The 16,627-nt window shown below is 31.3% G+C and overlaps 1 protein-coding gene across 1 annotated transcript; it reads left to right on the top strand.

The window, feature by feature from the left end:
- Positions 1-6,358: 6,358 nt before the first annotated feature.
- Positions 6,359-15,779, top strand: LOC111712248 (uncharacterized). Its single transcript, XM_023486817.1, has 15 exons — positions 6,359-6,420; positions 6,712-6,783; positions 7,551-7,608; positions 7,885-7,999; positions 8,449-8,494; positions 8,622-8,691; positions 8,888-8,962; positions 9,861-9,984; positions 10,846-10,923; positions 11,940-12,005; positions 12,702-12,778; positions 13,136-13,216; positions 14,139-14,205; positions 14,593-14,657; positions 14,825-15,779. The coding sequence occupies exons 1-15, from the start codon at positions 6,360-6,362 to the stop codon at positions 14,973-14,975; spliced, it is 1,206 nt and encodes a 401-aa protein (XP_023342585.1). The 5' UTR covers position 6,359; the 3' UTR covers positions 14,976-15,779.
- Positions 15,780-16,627: the final 848 nt, after the last annotated feature.

The following is a 16,627-nucleotide window of genomic DNA, read 5'->3' as shown; positions in this document are numbered from 1 at the left end:
TACTGACCTGGACCAGGCCAAGCTTTTTCCACTGACATGGACTGGGCCAAGCTATGCCCAACTGACCTGGACTGAACCGAGCTATGCCTACTGACATTGACCGGACCAAACTCTACCCACTGACATGGTCCAGGCCAAGCTTTTTCTGCTGACCTGGATTGGGCCAAGCTATGCCCACTGACATGGACTGAACCAAGCTCTGCCCACTGACCTAGACCGGGCCATGGCCAAGCTCTATCCACTGACATGGTCCAGGCAAAGCTCTGCCCACTGACCTGGACCGAGCCATGGCCAAGCTCTGCCCAATGACCTGGACCAGGCCGTTGGCAAGCTCTGCCCACTAACCTGGTATGACTCTGGTTTAACATGTTGATGATGAGAAACTCCAAAATAATGTTGAAGTTCATGTGGATTCATCAGCTTGTGAAAGTCTTCAAATTCCTTCAGAGATATTTTAGAATTGGAAATAATGATTCGTTTATATATATTTTTCAAATTATAACCAGTTTGAAATTATATATGCCATTAAGAGAATAAATTTCATTTAATAAAAAAATATTGTTACTTTTATTACTTTTATTGTTGTGTTTTTAAAATTGATTGTAATTATGGTATTGGGTTATAGTAATTTCGTGACGAAGGCAAACTTTTTTCAATTTGAGATCAAAATTATTAAAATAACATGGAATTAAAAATAAATAAAAGATTTAGAGTTTGTGTTAAGCAGAAAATGAAAATAATTTGACTCTTTTATTACATTGGAACCGAATTTTATGAATTGGAAAGAAGTCGCTAAACTTCCTACCACTGGTTAAAATCAGCTGAATCACCGATTCAAAGTTAAAGATTTATGAGGAATTGAATCAGAGCTTCTGTAGGTAGTTTACTCACCCTGGCATCGGAGAGGAGAACTTGAGCTAGAACTAATACAAGAAAAACCATCCTCGTGGATTTACTTCTCTAAAATAATTTTTTTTATTTTACAGATCTTTGTTTAATCATTTTCTTAAAAATCCCTCAGATCGTTTTCCGCCCAGCGAATAAAAAAAGGCTGATGGGCACGGACAACCTCACTCACTGCAAACTAGATCCATGTAAATCCCAGTCATAGAACAATATATAATGTGTGCATTAATATCATATTTTTTCAAATACACACGTCATATACTATATTAACTGCGGTGCACATAGGGGTAAGTGAGACATACAGGAAAAAATATGAAACATACAGAATCTACATCTCTTTTATCCCTCTTAGAAGCTCTAAAACACTTTCTTAATATAAAGATAAATTAAAAGAAAGATATAAAAAGTTTACATAATTATTTCTTTTTCTTATGTTTTAATTAATCCTTATTTTAGATCTATCCATACATATTAATTTTCTAACTAAGACATGCAGTTTGTTGTTTGAATAAGAGTTAACTATTAGAATATAAGGTTTATTGAATAAGTTATTGAAAAATGCAATTATTATTATTTTTTTATAAACTAGAAAAATTCCACCGCTTAAAAAGTAGTATAGAAATGTATTCTTATTGGATATAAAAGATGATTTGTTATTATTTAAAATATTTTACAGTTACACTATTTACACAATTTTACTTGTTATTTTTTAAAATATTCTATTGTTACACTATTTACACAATGTTACTTGTTATTTTTTAAATATTCTATTGTTACACTATTTACACAACTTTACTTGTTATTTTTTAAAATATTCTATTGTTACACTATTTACACAATTTTACTTGTTATTTTTTAAAATATTCTATTGTTACACTATTTACACAACTTTACTTGTTATTTTTTAAAATATTCTNCGGAAACATTCACTGACATCAAACGACCAAGGGTCAATCGACATAGGGTCAAGCGACCTAGGGTCAAACGACAAACGGTCAAAAACGCGACAAAGGGTAAAACAACAAAGGGTAAAAATGGAAAAAAATATTTTTTTTGTATTATTTCAGGGTTAGGTTAGGTTAAGACAATTTCTGGGCCGAGCACTGTTGCTAGGACAGGCTAGGGCGCCGAACGCTGCGACTATTAGTTCAAATTCAAATTCTTTAAATTCTGTCTCTGGAAACATAGAACTTACTGCAACGTCTGAGATGACATACTTTCAGTAATATACTGATCGATTATTCAAAATCCTTCGAAAATAGCGTTAATACTTTATATGCTTTAATATTTGGAAATTTTATAATTTTTGAGGCGCAGAGCTTTACAAATATTTTTATTTCTTCTCCTATTTATGAAACTGTTCCTCCGCTACTCCCAATCTTTTTCTCTCCTTCTCTTCTTCCCAACTTCTATTCTGTACTGTCTCCCCTCCTTCTCTTCATCCCAACTTCTATTCTGTACGGTCTCCCCTCCTTCTCTTCTAACTTCTATTCTGTACTGTCTTTCCTCCTTCTCTTCTTCCCAACTTCTATTCTGTACTGTCTCCCCTCCTTCTCTTCATCCCAACTTCTATTCTGTACGGTCTCCCCTCCTTCTCTTCTTCCCAACTTCTATTCTGTACGGTCTCCCCTCCTTCTCTTCATCCCAACTTCTATTCTGTACTGTCTTTCCTCCTTCTCTTCTTCCCCACCTTTTATCTGTACCTTCTCCTCCTCCTGCAACCTCTGTTCTATACCTTCTCCCCTCCTTCTGATCCTTCCAGTCCCAATTTCTGTGTTGCTCTTACTTATATGTATTTATCTTTTTCCTTCCTTCTATTTATCAAACCCTTATTTAGTACCTTTTCCCTCCATTTCTCACAATCTCTGTACTTCCTCCCATCTTCCATTTCTGAACCTCTTCTCTTCTTTCTCTTCCTCCCAACACCTATTTTTGTATCTTTCTTCCCTCCTTCTCTTTTTTCAAACTTTTATTTTTTCGAGTTTTCTCCTTTTTTATTTCTAACTTATGTAACTTTTAAACTTCTTCTCTACCTCCTAAACCCCAAATTTCTGAACCTCTTTTCCTCCTTCTATTCCTTCAAACCCTTAATTTCTAAACCTCTTCACCTCCGTCTATTCCTTCAAACCCTTAATTTCTGAACCTCTTCACCTCCGTCTATTCTGTCAAACTCCTAATTTCTGAACCTTCTCGCCTCCTTTCATTCCGTCAAACCCCTATTTTCTGCATCATTTCCACTCTTTATCTTTCTCCTATAACCCCTAATTTATGTCCCATCATCCTCTCCTTCTCTTTCATCTAATTCATATTTGGTGCTTTATGGTTTAAGTGCCTCTTTCGCATTATTTTTTTTTTAAATTATCATAGTTTATATCTACTACTTGAGACAATGTTTCTTTTAAATTATCATAGTTTATATCTACTCTTCGAGACAATGTTTCTTTTAAATTATCATAGTTTATAACTACTACTTGAGACGATGTTTCTTTTAAATTATCATAGTTTATATCTACTCTTCGAGACAATGTTTCTTTTAAATTATCATAGTTTATATCTACTACTTGAGACGATGTTTCTTTTAAATTATCATAGTTAATATCTACTCCTTGAGACAACGTTTCTTTTAAATTATCATAGTTTATAACTACTACTTGAGACAATGTTTCTTTTAAATTATCATAGTTTATAACTACTCCTTGAGACAATGTTTCTTTTAAATTATCATAGTTTATATCTACTCCTTGAGACAACGTTTCTTTTAAATTATCATAGTTAATATCTACTCCTTGAGACAACGTTTCTTTTAAATTATCATAGTTTATAACTACTCCTTGAGACAATGTTTCTTTTAAACTATCATAGTTTATATCTACTCCTTGAGACAATGTTTCTTTTAAATTATCATAGTTTAAATCTACTCTTCGAGACAATGTTTCTTTTAAATTATCATAGTTTATATCTACTCTTCGAGACAATGTTTCTTTTAAATTATCATAGTTTATATCTACTCTGCGAGACAATGTTTCTTTTAAATTATCATAGTTTATATCTACTCTTCGAGACAATGTTTCTTTTAAATTATCATAGTTTATATCTACTCTTCTGAGACAATGTTTCTTTTAAATTATCATAGTTTATAACTATTACTTGAGACGATGTTTCTTTTAAATCATCATAGTTAATATCTACTCCTCGAGACAACGTTTCTTTTAAAGCTCTGTCTACATATACTGAGTGTCCAAAAAAACATGCGAATTCGATATCGTCTTTGTTACGAATTAGCATTGTAATACGTAAGTTCAATAGCCATAACATTATTTTATGAAAAGGGTAAAAGACTATAAAGATGTGAAAACGGACATGTTTACTCTGTTTGTATACTACAATAATCTTGTTTTACTAAGTACAACCGTATACAGTCAAAACATAAACAAACAAAATGTGAACATAGCAGACGAAACTCTTACAGATTAAAGCTTTCTCAGCAGGTATCACTATACTAAATCAAAGAATTATTTAAAATGACGATATCGAATTCGTCACTGAATTCCCATGTTTATTAGGACACCCTGTATAACACATTTACCGCCAAACTCTTATTATTGATCTAAGTTATGAAGGATACCATTGTGATTCGGACGTATAATTGGTCAAGTAACATTTAACTTGGGTGATAGGGAACATAAAATTTATTTTGAGACTTTGAGTTCTCGTAATAATTTAATTTGATGCAGTCTAATAAATTTTCCCTAAATTAAATTTTGAAATGAAAAAAGTATAGATATCTTACCGTAAAACTAAATGCAACAGAGAAAAGCAAGGATAAAGTGATGAATTGCTTCATGATTGTATCAATCTGTAAATCCTGGGCATTTATATATCCTTGTTGTAGAACACAAGTGCAAGCATTCTAAAGTTATGTAAAAGGATTAAATAAACAAAATACCACTTTGGATGCGGTGGATTGACAGAATAAAAAACTGTGACAAGTGTTAGTTGTTTACTTAATACTTGTATATCAAAGTTTGAGCAACTACTTAATGTATGCAAACAAAAATTCATTTTTATTTTTAGTAATTTTCAAGGAATTTCAAGTTGAAAACTGAACAGTCAACCATGCTCTGAATAATTGTTCTTTGTTTCTTGGGGGGTGTGATTAACCTATGAGGGAGAGTCTTTTCCCACCTTACTATGCTTAGTTGACAGAGATTTTTTCATTTCTTCCTTGCAACCTTCTTGTTTATAGTGCCCCAATTACTCTCAATTATAGTCCGAACATTGAAAAACTTCATGGACATTGTAAGGTGTAAACCAAGTTTTAATTTAAACTATTACTGACAGCATTAGAGACTGCACAGCGCATGGCTGTTTACAAATTTGTCCTGCAAGCAAGCTGAGCCCTAAAGGACAAGAGCCCGTGATTTAAAAACTTCGGCTCAAGCCGTAATTCCTTAAACCGGACTTTAAGACCCAATCTTTGGCTTGTGTCACGTGATTGATAGCTGCAAGATCTTCGGCTCGACTTAAGGAGATGATTTACACAAGGTGCTTTAGGATACGGTAATTACTTTCCTTCTTGAAATTAAACATGGTCCTGGAAATAGTGGGCTATAGTATCCTCCTAGTAGGTGTTGAGTCAAATTACCTCCACCCTAAACTTGTATTCTGGTAACTATCAAAGCTATTCAGAGTTTTAGCAAATACTTTTAAATGGATTCTTGTCATTTTTAACTTTGCAAATGTGTTTTTGCATATTGGCCCCGATAATTTTTTTTTCTACATCTTAGAGACATTGTGATATTAATTTTATTATGATCGGGTAAAAATTAAGCCTATGAGAGAAAAATGTGTGAAGTGTTTGGTTTGTTGATAACAAGAATCTCAAATGTGTACGCTATAATGGTGTAATGCACAAGTTAGTTCCGGTGTCATGCCTGCAGCGAACTCTGGTTATGCTAAGCGGTAAAGCGCAAGTTTCTGGAAATGCAAACAAACAAGAATAATTTAATTTATTTGAGTTTACGGCCAATTTTCCGTAATTGATCCATAGTTTTGACGCATAACACCTTTGGGTCTTTCCTAGAAAACACTTTTTGAACCCTACAGGTTAACGTAAAAGTACAGGTATATAATAATTTATATATAGGCAAGGAATGACTGGCAATTTTGCAGAGAAACTTAGTTTTAAAGGAAACCGTAAGCCTGTCAGATATTTTTAAGAATGCTTGAAATATCTTATTAATTCGCTATCTATTTTGCAAGTTTATTTTTTTTGTGGGGGGTGAGTCAATAAATAAACATAGGCAAATTATATTTCAATCATGTTTTTTTCATTAAATGATTTGGCTTATACTATACAAATATAATTATTTAACGCTGTTAACTCTAGATTCAGTTTCCTTCCAGGAAGTTCAATTGCTTTTAAGATAATTTATTTATTTTATTTAGATAACATGATATATAAATATGCAATTTTTCTTGTGCTTTTCTCAGTGTTAAACAGTATTTCCACAGGTGAGTGTAGAAGACGACATTTTAAATAAACTGTACAATTACAGTTGGACCAATAACACTGTTGAATAGGACACAAAGGCAATGAATTATTTCATGTTGTTATACAACAAACAGTTTTACAAGAAACCATGAAGCTGAAAATCAACTTATTAAGTAAAATATGTCTGTGTACAGTGTACAGTCTGTGTTCTGTTTCATATCCATAGGATTACTTCAAATCATAACTGAAGTCTAACAGTCGTCTTTATATTCCAGAGTTATATAGGTCTCACTGTACATTAACATATTCAGTGGTCTCTGAGAGTAAATCTGGTGACGATGATACTGATACTGATGTTGAAGAAGATCCAATAGTTGATCAAGGTACACGTACAGGGTGTCCCAATACATGTGGAAATTGAGCGAGGAGTTCGAAATCGTCTTTGTTAAGAGTTAGCATTGTATTATACCTAATTACAAAGGTCAAAATAAAGTTATGTCTGCTAAAGTATATTTTTGTAAACGGTTGAAGATTGTTTTCTTATTCTGCGACGTTGAATGATATTATATAACATTTCTGCATGATTAACAGTCAAGAGAAACCACTGTTCTCTGTTTATATCCATAAATTTCGCATTTTACCAAGTACAGCTGAATGCAATCAAAACATAAACAAACAAATTATTATCTCTAGCAGACGAAATATTTACGGATTACAGCTTTCTTAGTAGTCATGACCATACTAAATCAAAAAATCATTTACAAAGACGATATCAAAGTAGTCACTGATTTTCCTTGTTTATTGGGACACCCTGTTTAATAATCAAAATATTCATAATAACAATCATATGAAACAAATTTAAACTTTCCTAAAACTAATTTTAGTCTTTCTTTTCTCGATTCTTATGTCTTACTATCGCCATTTTTTTTAAAAACTTTTTCTCCTTTTTTCATTGTTGGAGAGCCTTGCAACAAATCCATGAGAATTCAATCATTTATTTACCTCTATTAATAATGATTTTGTTGTTGCCGAAAAAATATTTATTTGTGAGAAAAAAATTGTTTTCTCATCCTGCCAAGTTTTCTGCCTCCGTTTAATCAGTTTATCTGCACAGGTTCTTCTGTTTTTTACAAAAAAAAAATAATTTTAGATTTAAATTTGGTTGACAGAACAAAACTTCCAATCCACTCCAGATCCATAGACTACAAGTAATAATAAATTCTTATTTTAAAAGTAACTCGATAAATGATGATATAGTTCTGATTTTAATTAGTCCAATAAACACGGAATACAGCAATTGTGCAGTTTATACACGTAAACCAGTTTTACTTTATTGTTGATTATCAAACTACCGATAAAGCTATTTTGTTTTGAAAAACATCAAATACACATAACATTGCCCGAATGTCGTCTTCCTGGACCACAGTTTTATGGTGTTCACTGTACAATAATTGTGTATAGAGTACAGCTAGCTCTATTTACAGGAATGGTTGTGAATTTATGCCTGAAGAAATTACTCTGTACGAATACGATGCAAAAACTGTAAAAGGAGAAGACGTAAAAGTTCTAATTCATGAAGCTAAACCACTTTGGAATACGGTAGGGACTATTGGGAATAAAGACTGAATGGTACTTGAAACTAGGAACCATAATTGACAAGGGACCATAAGGTACAAGGGACCATACGGGACAAGGGACCATAAGGTACAAGGAACCAGAAGGGACAAGGGACCCTAAGAAAATGGGAACACAAGGGACTATGGGCTATAGGATTTGGGGCTGACGACTATGCCTTTAGAGTATATATTGACTTTGGACTATAGACTAAGACAAGGAAAAGGGACTTTTTACTCTTGGAAAAAGGAACCCCCATTTCCCCCCGTTAAAAACAAATTAATGTGAATTGTGACTTTCGACTAACATCTGGAATAAAGAGAATTGGGGCTGAGACCGGGAAATAAAGATAAATCAAGCAGGGATAAATAAAACATTTTACAAGTTTGATTTCACCATATTTAATATCTATCAATACATTTGCTATATTTTAGATTTCAATGTACAAAATGGATTATAAATTTGACCCGTCAATAGAAGGTGAGCAATTACGTTTTTAAAAACCTTTTTGACTCAGTTTAGTTCCTCAATTTGGTCCTTTGGGTTTCTTTTTCTTCTTTTTAAATGTGATTCCACCCATATTTTGTATTTTTTCAATTTTTTTCAGGATCATATAGCGTTCAGGAATCCTGGAATTGTTTTGAATCTGATGCACCAGAACTAGTTGATCATGTCAGGAAAATCAGAATAAAATACTTTTAAATTATCACCCGATCTTAGTTTTTTCATCCCTTAAATAAAAGAAGAATACATAATGGTAAAAAGACGGGATAAAAAATCAGAAAAAAATCGTCTGGCTGCTATTTTGAAAATTCCCAATCAACCTTTGAAATTAGTTAGAAAAAACATTTTCTGATTTAATTGATGCAACAGGAGCATGCTCGTAAAACCTAATAGCGAAGAATATAACTTTACTTTTCCTATTGAAGACATTCAAGACCATATCAGGTATTTAATCAAAAATGTTACTCTCATACTCTTAGATAAAATTTTAAAGAATACAAAAAGTGTTTATGAAATTGTCACAGGAACGGAACACTCTCCCCCTACTCCTTTATTGTGTTTTTTTTGTGCTTAGTAATCTCTAGGGTGTTTAGTTTTCTTTAAATCTTTGATGCCATAGACCTTTGACGTTTTAAATTATAAATCAAAACGTTAAAGTTAAAAAATTAGAGTTGTATCACCATCAGGTTGCGAAGAACAGGGATTAGAAAATCAGTGTTAGAGTCAGCGACAAGTTTTAAAATCCTGTATAGCAAAACAAATATGTTTCCATTTTTGAGTTTTCTAGGCTGTTAGGCTCTGAGCATCTTATCTTTGTACAGTATAAAACAAAAACAAAACAAAAAGTTTGCGGATTTCATAATATTTTTTCGCACATTTTCAAAAATAACTTTTATACACAATTTTTAAAATTTTTTTCCTTCATAAAACTTCCCTAGGGTCAAGTAAGGTCCCACACAAAATTTGAGCCCGATCGGTTCAGCCGTTTTGACGTTTATTGAATACAAACAAACAGACAAGCTAAATTTATATATAGATGTGTAGAAAACGTCCTCGTTTTTATCCAAATCTTTTTATTTCCTCCGAAGAAAACTGTTGATCAATTAAGGAAACTGTAGATCCATTAAGTGTTTATAAAAATTGTTACAGAAACTGAACACTCTCCTCATAATATTTTTTTTTTTAAATCTACTTTTCTTTTCTAATCTCTTTAAATCTTTGATAAAGGAATTATGAAATCAGTGTAAGAAGAGACTAGTTTTTAAAGCAAATTTTTTTTTACATTTTTTGAGTTTATCTATTTCTAATCCAACTTTTTTTCTATTTCCTCTGAAATTCATAGTGGTGAGGTCGGCCAGCCTCTGGAGGTTGATCGTCTGGTTTTCGGAGAAGAACTTAAAAACGGATTTTTTATTGAGGCCGGAGCATCAAACTTTGAGGCTCATTCTGATACACTACACTTTGAGGTAATCCTGCAGTTTGTGTATTTCCCAATCGACTTTTTTCTTGACCGAATTCAGGCGCAATATGAAAGAATTTTTATTTTTCAAATTCTTATTCTATTTTATAATTCAAACAACTTTTGAATCATTAATGAAAAATTACTTCTGGAGTCAGTTTCAGACGTTTGATGTAAAGAAACAGATAAAAAAGATTGGAGGGTTAAAATAGAAAATTTCAAATGCCCCCCCCCCTCATAAAAGACTTGTATGCCCGATCCACAACGGTAAACTTTACACCTTTGTCTGAGGAACAACGAGGAAAATATCGTCGTTTTTTTGAATTCTTGTTCTGTTTCTGCTGTATAAATCCGCAACATCACTTTTATAGAGAACCAGCATCAATTCAAAGTTATTAATTTTCAGGGGAAACAAATCTTAAAAAGACTATTTTAACAAATGCTCAGATGAAAATATTAAAGGTACCACTGTGTATTACATGGGCACTGTAGAAATACTCGAAATTACATTTTAAGTCAGATCAAAAATTGACTAAATTATATCATTATATTTTTTATTACATTGATTTAAAGAACAGTAAATTGGCATTTTCTACAGATTTTACTCGAATGTTGTTTACTTCGCATATTTTATAAAGTTGCACTTCATTAAATTACATTTGCTATACTTACACTTGCTATTATTACACTTGCTAAAATTACATTTCCTATAAGGTTACATTTCCTATAATGTTACACTTCCTGCAACTGGAACTGTAATTACAGAAATCGTAATTATAGGAAGTGTAACTTTATAAGAAATGTAACCTTTTAGTACAGTCACTATATGAAATGTAATTAGCCTTTTTTACTCCTCCCTTTTCTGAAGGTAAACCATGGATGGACTGGTCTACTTGTTGAAGCACACCCCCTTCTTTATCAGGATGGACTTAGGAAACATAGAAAGGTAAAACTTTGCATTCAAATAAAAAATGTAAAAATATTTTGTCCCGGAAATGCATATTAATACCCGGATATTTCCTTTACATAATTCTAATTTTGATTTAGGATTATAGATAAAATCAAGATTATATCACATACTAGCAGGATTTAGGATAATAAATAAAATCAAGATTATATCACATACTAGCAGGATTTAGGATAATAAATAAAATCAAGATTATATCACATGCTAGCAGGATTTATGATTATAAATAAAATCAAGATTATATCACATAACTAGCAGGATTTAGGATTATAAATAAAATCAAGATTATATCACATACCAACATGATTTAGGATTATAAATACAATCAAGATTATATCACATGCTAGCAGAATTTAGGATTATAAATAAAATCAAGATTATATCACATTACTAGCAGGATTTAGGATTAAAAATAAAATCAAGATTATATCACATTACTAGCAGGATTTAGGATTATAAATAAAATCAAAATTATACCACATACTAGCAGGATTTAGGATTATGAATAAAATCAAGATTATATCACATTCTAACAGGATTTAAGATTATAAATAAAATCAAGATTATATCACATACTAGCAGGATTTAGGATTATAAATAAAATCAAGATTATATCCCATTAATAGCAGGATTTAGGATTATAAATAAAATCAAGATTATATCACATACTAGCAGGATTTAGGATTATAAATAAAATTAAGATTTTATCACATACTAGCAGGATTTAGGATTATAAATAAAATCAAGATTATATCCCATTAATAGCAGGATTTAGGATTATAAATAAAATCAAGATTTTATCACATACTAGTAGGATTTGTTTTCATGACTGTATGTAAAAAGTGCAAGATGTACTTTCTTAAAAATTTCTTTCTCAACTCTAAACAACTGCAAAGATCATATTTTTAGATCATAAAAAAGTCTCAATATCTCTGTGTGAAGTTAACTTAGTTACTTTATATCCGGCTAAACTGAACCAAGTTATTACTTCCCAGGCACACTCAATACAGACCTGTCTGGCGACCCAAACCAAACCTCATCTTGTAAACTTCGAACTAGATGTAAGAAACATTTTAAGATTAATAATAAAATTCTTTGTTATAATTTAACTGAGCTGAAAACTTTAGAATTGGCAATCCATAATCTCGATAGTTTCATCTAAATATTTACTGTAAAATCTTTTGAATTTCTTTTTAAACCTGCTGGATTCCGACCAATTTTTGTTTGCAAATATTCCGGCTTCGGATTGGTATTTCTGTTAATGAAAAAGACACTCTGACTGGTTAAATTTTAGACAATTTCAAATCAAAATAAAGATTATATCAATCTGCAGATTAACAAAAAGAGGAGATCAAGCATTGATCATGATATCCACATTTTTAAAGTTTTCAGCTCTAAAAAAATATATTCAGTCTAACCAAGGATAAAAATATATTCAGGCTATAACCAAGGATAAAAATATATTCAGGATATAACCAAGAATAAATACATATTCAGGCTATAACCAAGGATAAAAATATATTCAGGATATAACCAAGGATAAAAATAAATTCAGGCTCTAACCACGCAAAAAAATATACTTAGGCTATAACCATGCATAAAAATATATTTAGACTATAACCAAGGATAAAAATATATTCAGGCTATAACCAAGGATTAAAATATATTCAGGATATAACCAAGGATAAAAATATATTCAAGATATAACCAAGGATAAAATATATTCAGGCTATAACCAAGGATAAAAATATATTTAGGCTATAACCAAGGATAAAAATGGCGTCTCATCCTCTATGGGTGGAATTATTACTGATGAATTCTTTGACCCAAAAAGGTAAATTGTTCTTCAAAAATGGGAGTTTTAGCATAAAAAGATTAAGAAGTTGAAAAAAAAAATCTAAATCCGAACTCAGAGTCAAAAGTGTTTTGATTAATTTTTTGTATGTGTAAATATGAATCCAATTTCTGTCTAAAATGTTGCTGCTAACAATAAATAAAGCTTTTGTTCAAGTTATTGGTCAAATCAGGCAATTTAAACTGATACTCAATCTTGTGTGATCGAGGGATTTAAAATCAGAGTGTAAATTCGTTTAACATTTGATATATAAACATTTTTCTTGTAGATTGACAGATATATTTTAAACTTAAAAACATTGTTTTTATTAAACATATGACGGCCATTTTATTTTAGCTCAACTATAGTAAAAATGCAGTGCATGCCTTTGTACACAATACTATTGGCCCTGGGTAATCCGACAGTACACTATATCAGGTAGACAAGAAAATCTTAAAACCTTTAAAAACTTTTTAAATGATATAATATTTTATAATATTTTTAACCCTATCCCCGCTGGGGTACTTGAAAACCAGGATACGCTGGGGGGGGGTCAATTTGACCCCCCCCCTCTAATTCCCATGTTTTATGTCCAAATATGACAAATGATACATCATTAGAAAGCTCTTGTGCTCTACTTTTAGAATCTGCAAAAAAAATTGCAAATTTGCGAAAATTGAATTTTTTATCGCAAAATCCAGTTTTATAGTAAAAATGTTTGCAAAAAAAAATTTGTCCAAAAAATGACAAATTATACATTTTTTAAAAGCCCTTGACCATGCCATTTCAAATATGCAAAAAATTTTGCAAAATTTTAAATAACCTGATTTTTAATCAAGAAAAACTAAAAATGTGCAAATTTCCTTTGACAGGTTGTTTGCAAAAAATTTGCAATTTTTTTTTCGCAAAACTTGTGTAATCCGTTTCCTTATGTCATAGGCTTTCCAAAAAGCTAAATTTTATCAAAATCTGACAAGTGAAAGTGGGTCAAAACAAAGATTTAGTTTGCTACAGGCAAAAACAGTCATTCAGGCAGTGTGCCTGAGGACTCAGGCAGTTAGTATTAAAGCCCGGTTTTAGGCCTAAAGGGAGGGCTTTGGGTATGTAAGAAAATTCAGAAAATTTCAACAGCCTCAGACCAATACTTTTTGAGTTATGTAAAAAAAACTACAGGGGGGGGTCAAATTGACCCCCCCCCCCCAGCGGGAATAGGGTTAAATGAATACTGTTGTTAAATCTTATTCTTTTAAGAATTCTAGTTCAGAATACATAATTGTAAAACATTTAAATCTGTTATTTATGTAAAATAATTGTGCAATCTTTATTTTAAAACATAATTCATTAATAAATTTATATCTAGTTTGGATATCGAAGGGGCAGAATTCCCTGTTTTAAAAACAATCCCTTGGGATAAAGTTGATATCCAGGTTAGTTCTTAAACGTTACAAATATAAAGTTGATATCCAGGTTAGTTCTTAAACATTACAAATGTAAGGTTGATATCCAGGTTAGTAATCAAACATTAAATATAAGGTTGATATCCAGGTTAGTTCTAAAACATTATAGATATAAAGTTAATATCCAGGTTAGTAATCAAACAAAATAAATATAAAGTTGATATCCAGGTTAGTGTTCAAACATTATAGATATAAAATTGATATCCAGTTAAAGGTCTGAATAGAATTGTTCAATTATCGGCCAATTTGTTGCTGTTAATCGTTGTGCTCGAATATTTCATGCATAAATTATTGGTAAAAAGTGATTAATAATATTTTAATAGTTTTATACAAACAATTATTATTATTATTTTCCAGGCGTTGAGTATAGAAACACATATGGGAGGAATAGTTTTCCCGGGATCTAGACTAGATATCATTAGGTAAACATAAGAATTATTAATAATAATATTAATAATAATAATAATAATAATAATAATAATAATAATAATAATAATAATAATAGTAATAGTAATAATAATAAAATAATAATAATAATAATAATAATAATAATAATAATAGAAATAATACTGATAATACTTGTGTTAAGATACATGGAATCTGTAGGGTATCGACATATTGAGAACGGACATGTTGGGACGAATGAGAATCGTGAACGAATCGGAACTATTGATGATCTTTTTGTCAGAAAGAATATTCCGGTCAAATCTGGAAAAACAAAGACAAAAGAAGAACTTTGAAAATAAAGATGAAACAACGTAATAAACAATTTGCACAATGATGTTAAAATTTGTCACTTAATTATTTATGATCAAAATAATTCTTCCATTTTCCCCCTGTTGTGATGGTTAAATCATTTTCTTAATCAACTCGGTTGTAAAATCATTAAACTAACGAGCTTTTTGTAATACAGAGTTTGCTAAATGGAGACAAAATCATAAATAATGGATTGCATATGACTTCTTTGTTTGGTGAATTTTGGGCATCTTTTGCATTAAGCGCATTAAGTTTGGCGCGTTTTTACGCAATTCTGTTTGCGTAATTTGCGCAAAACCGGTGGTAAATTTTTACGATGATTGAAATATCAAAGGTTTATGCTCTCTATGCCACTGAGATATAGACAATTCTGAGTCGTCACATTTCAGGACAGCCTCGACGCAACACCTTGGTCGGTTTTACCTCGCCAACTCACCATATACTTTTTTGTAAGACTAGACATATACATTTAAAAAATGATACGCGTCTGTTTCTAGCCTTAGTTTCAAAGGAGCGGTTAGCATAATTGCAAACACAGTATAACGCAAAAGCGGAATAGCTCAATTTTAAGCGAAATGAAGTTTGCGAAGGATTGTGCAAAGTGCTTTTTTTTCGCGCAAAAATGTAGCACAACAAAAGCAAAAATTTGCGCTCTCTTTCGCAAAAATTGCGCAAAAGTTTTGCAAATGGAAACCCTAGCTGATATATTGAAAACTTTATTGAGTGAACTTTAGACACTAGATCAATGCAATAATATAACACCTTTACATTTTATGTAATTACACTTACTACAATTATACTTTCTATAATTAAATCTCATATTAGTTACATTTTTATATAATCACATTTCCGATCAGTTACATTTCCTATAAGGTTACTTTCTTAAAAAGTTACACTTCCTAATTACAAAATTGCTATAGACTTCCTATAATTACACTTAATATAATTACACTTCCTATATTTAAATCTTATATAAGTTACATTTTATATTATTACATTTCCTATCAGTTACATTTCCTAAAAGGTTACATTTTCTTTAAGTTACATTTCCTTTAAGGTTACTTCCTTAAAAAGTTACACTTTCTAATTACAAAATTTCTATAGATACACTTCCTAATTAATTACACTTACTTTAACTAACTTCCTATAATTAAATTTCATATGAGTAACATTTTCGGCCTTAAAATTGTCTTAACCTGTTCTATCCCAAAAAGGCGTGAGACAGCCCCCCCCCTCGAGAGTTTAGATGCTGCAGCTTGGACAATTGTAGACTTTAGAACACAGTTGGTGACTGAATTGGGCCAGGGAGGGGGACCATAAAAATGTCACGCTTTTTCTTGTCTGGGGTCTTTACTTAAGAAGTTAAGTTTACCACAATTTTTGCTACAAAATAATTTAACCCTGCTGCCTATTATGGTGGAGAGCTAGAGCCTAGAGGGGCTTGATCGCAGGAATTGCAGTTGGCGAGTTGGGCATAGCTGAACTTAAAGGAAGGCCGAAGGGGGGGGGAGGTTAATGAACAAGATACTCAAGGTTAAATCATATCTAATCTTTTTTCATTATGATCCAATCAAATTTAGTTTAGTAATTAATAAACATTTTCTAAAATCTACAGATCCTCTACCACCCCCGAATC

Source organism: Eurytemora carolleeae, unplaced genomic scaffold (assembly GCF_000591075.1).
Source record: "Eurytemora carolleeae unplaced genomic scaffold, Eaff_2.0 scaffold1249, whole genome shotgun sequence".
In the NCBI taxonomy this organism is placed as follows: domain Eukaryota; kingdom Metazoa; phylum Arthropoda; class Copepoda; order Calanoida; family Temoridae; genus Eurytemora; species Eurytemora carolleeae.
The sequence above is the reverse complement of the archived record's forward strand: the minus strand, read 5'-3'. Positions and strand labels throughout refer to the sequence as shown.

Excerpts from the sequence above, each read along its gene's own strand:
- LOC111712248 (XM_023486817.1), top strand. The coding sequence starts at position 6,360 with ATGATATATAAATATGCAATTTTTCTTGTGCTTTTCTCAGTGTTAAAC. Across the intron at positions 7,609-7,884 it reads TCCAGATCCATAGACTACAA|GAATGGTTGTGAATTTATGC; the intron begins GTAATAATAAAT and ends CTCTATTTACAG. Across the intron at positions 14,658-14,824 it reads TCTAGACTAGATATCATTAG|ATACATGGAATCTGTAGGGT; the intron begins GTAAACATAAGA and ends ACTTGTGTTAAG.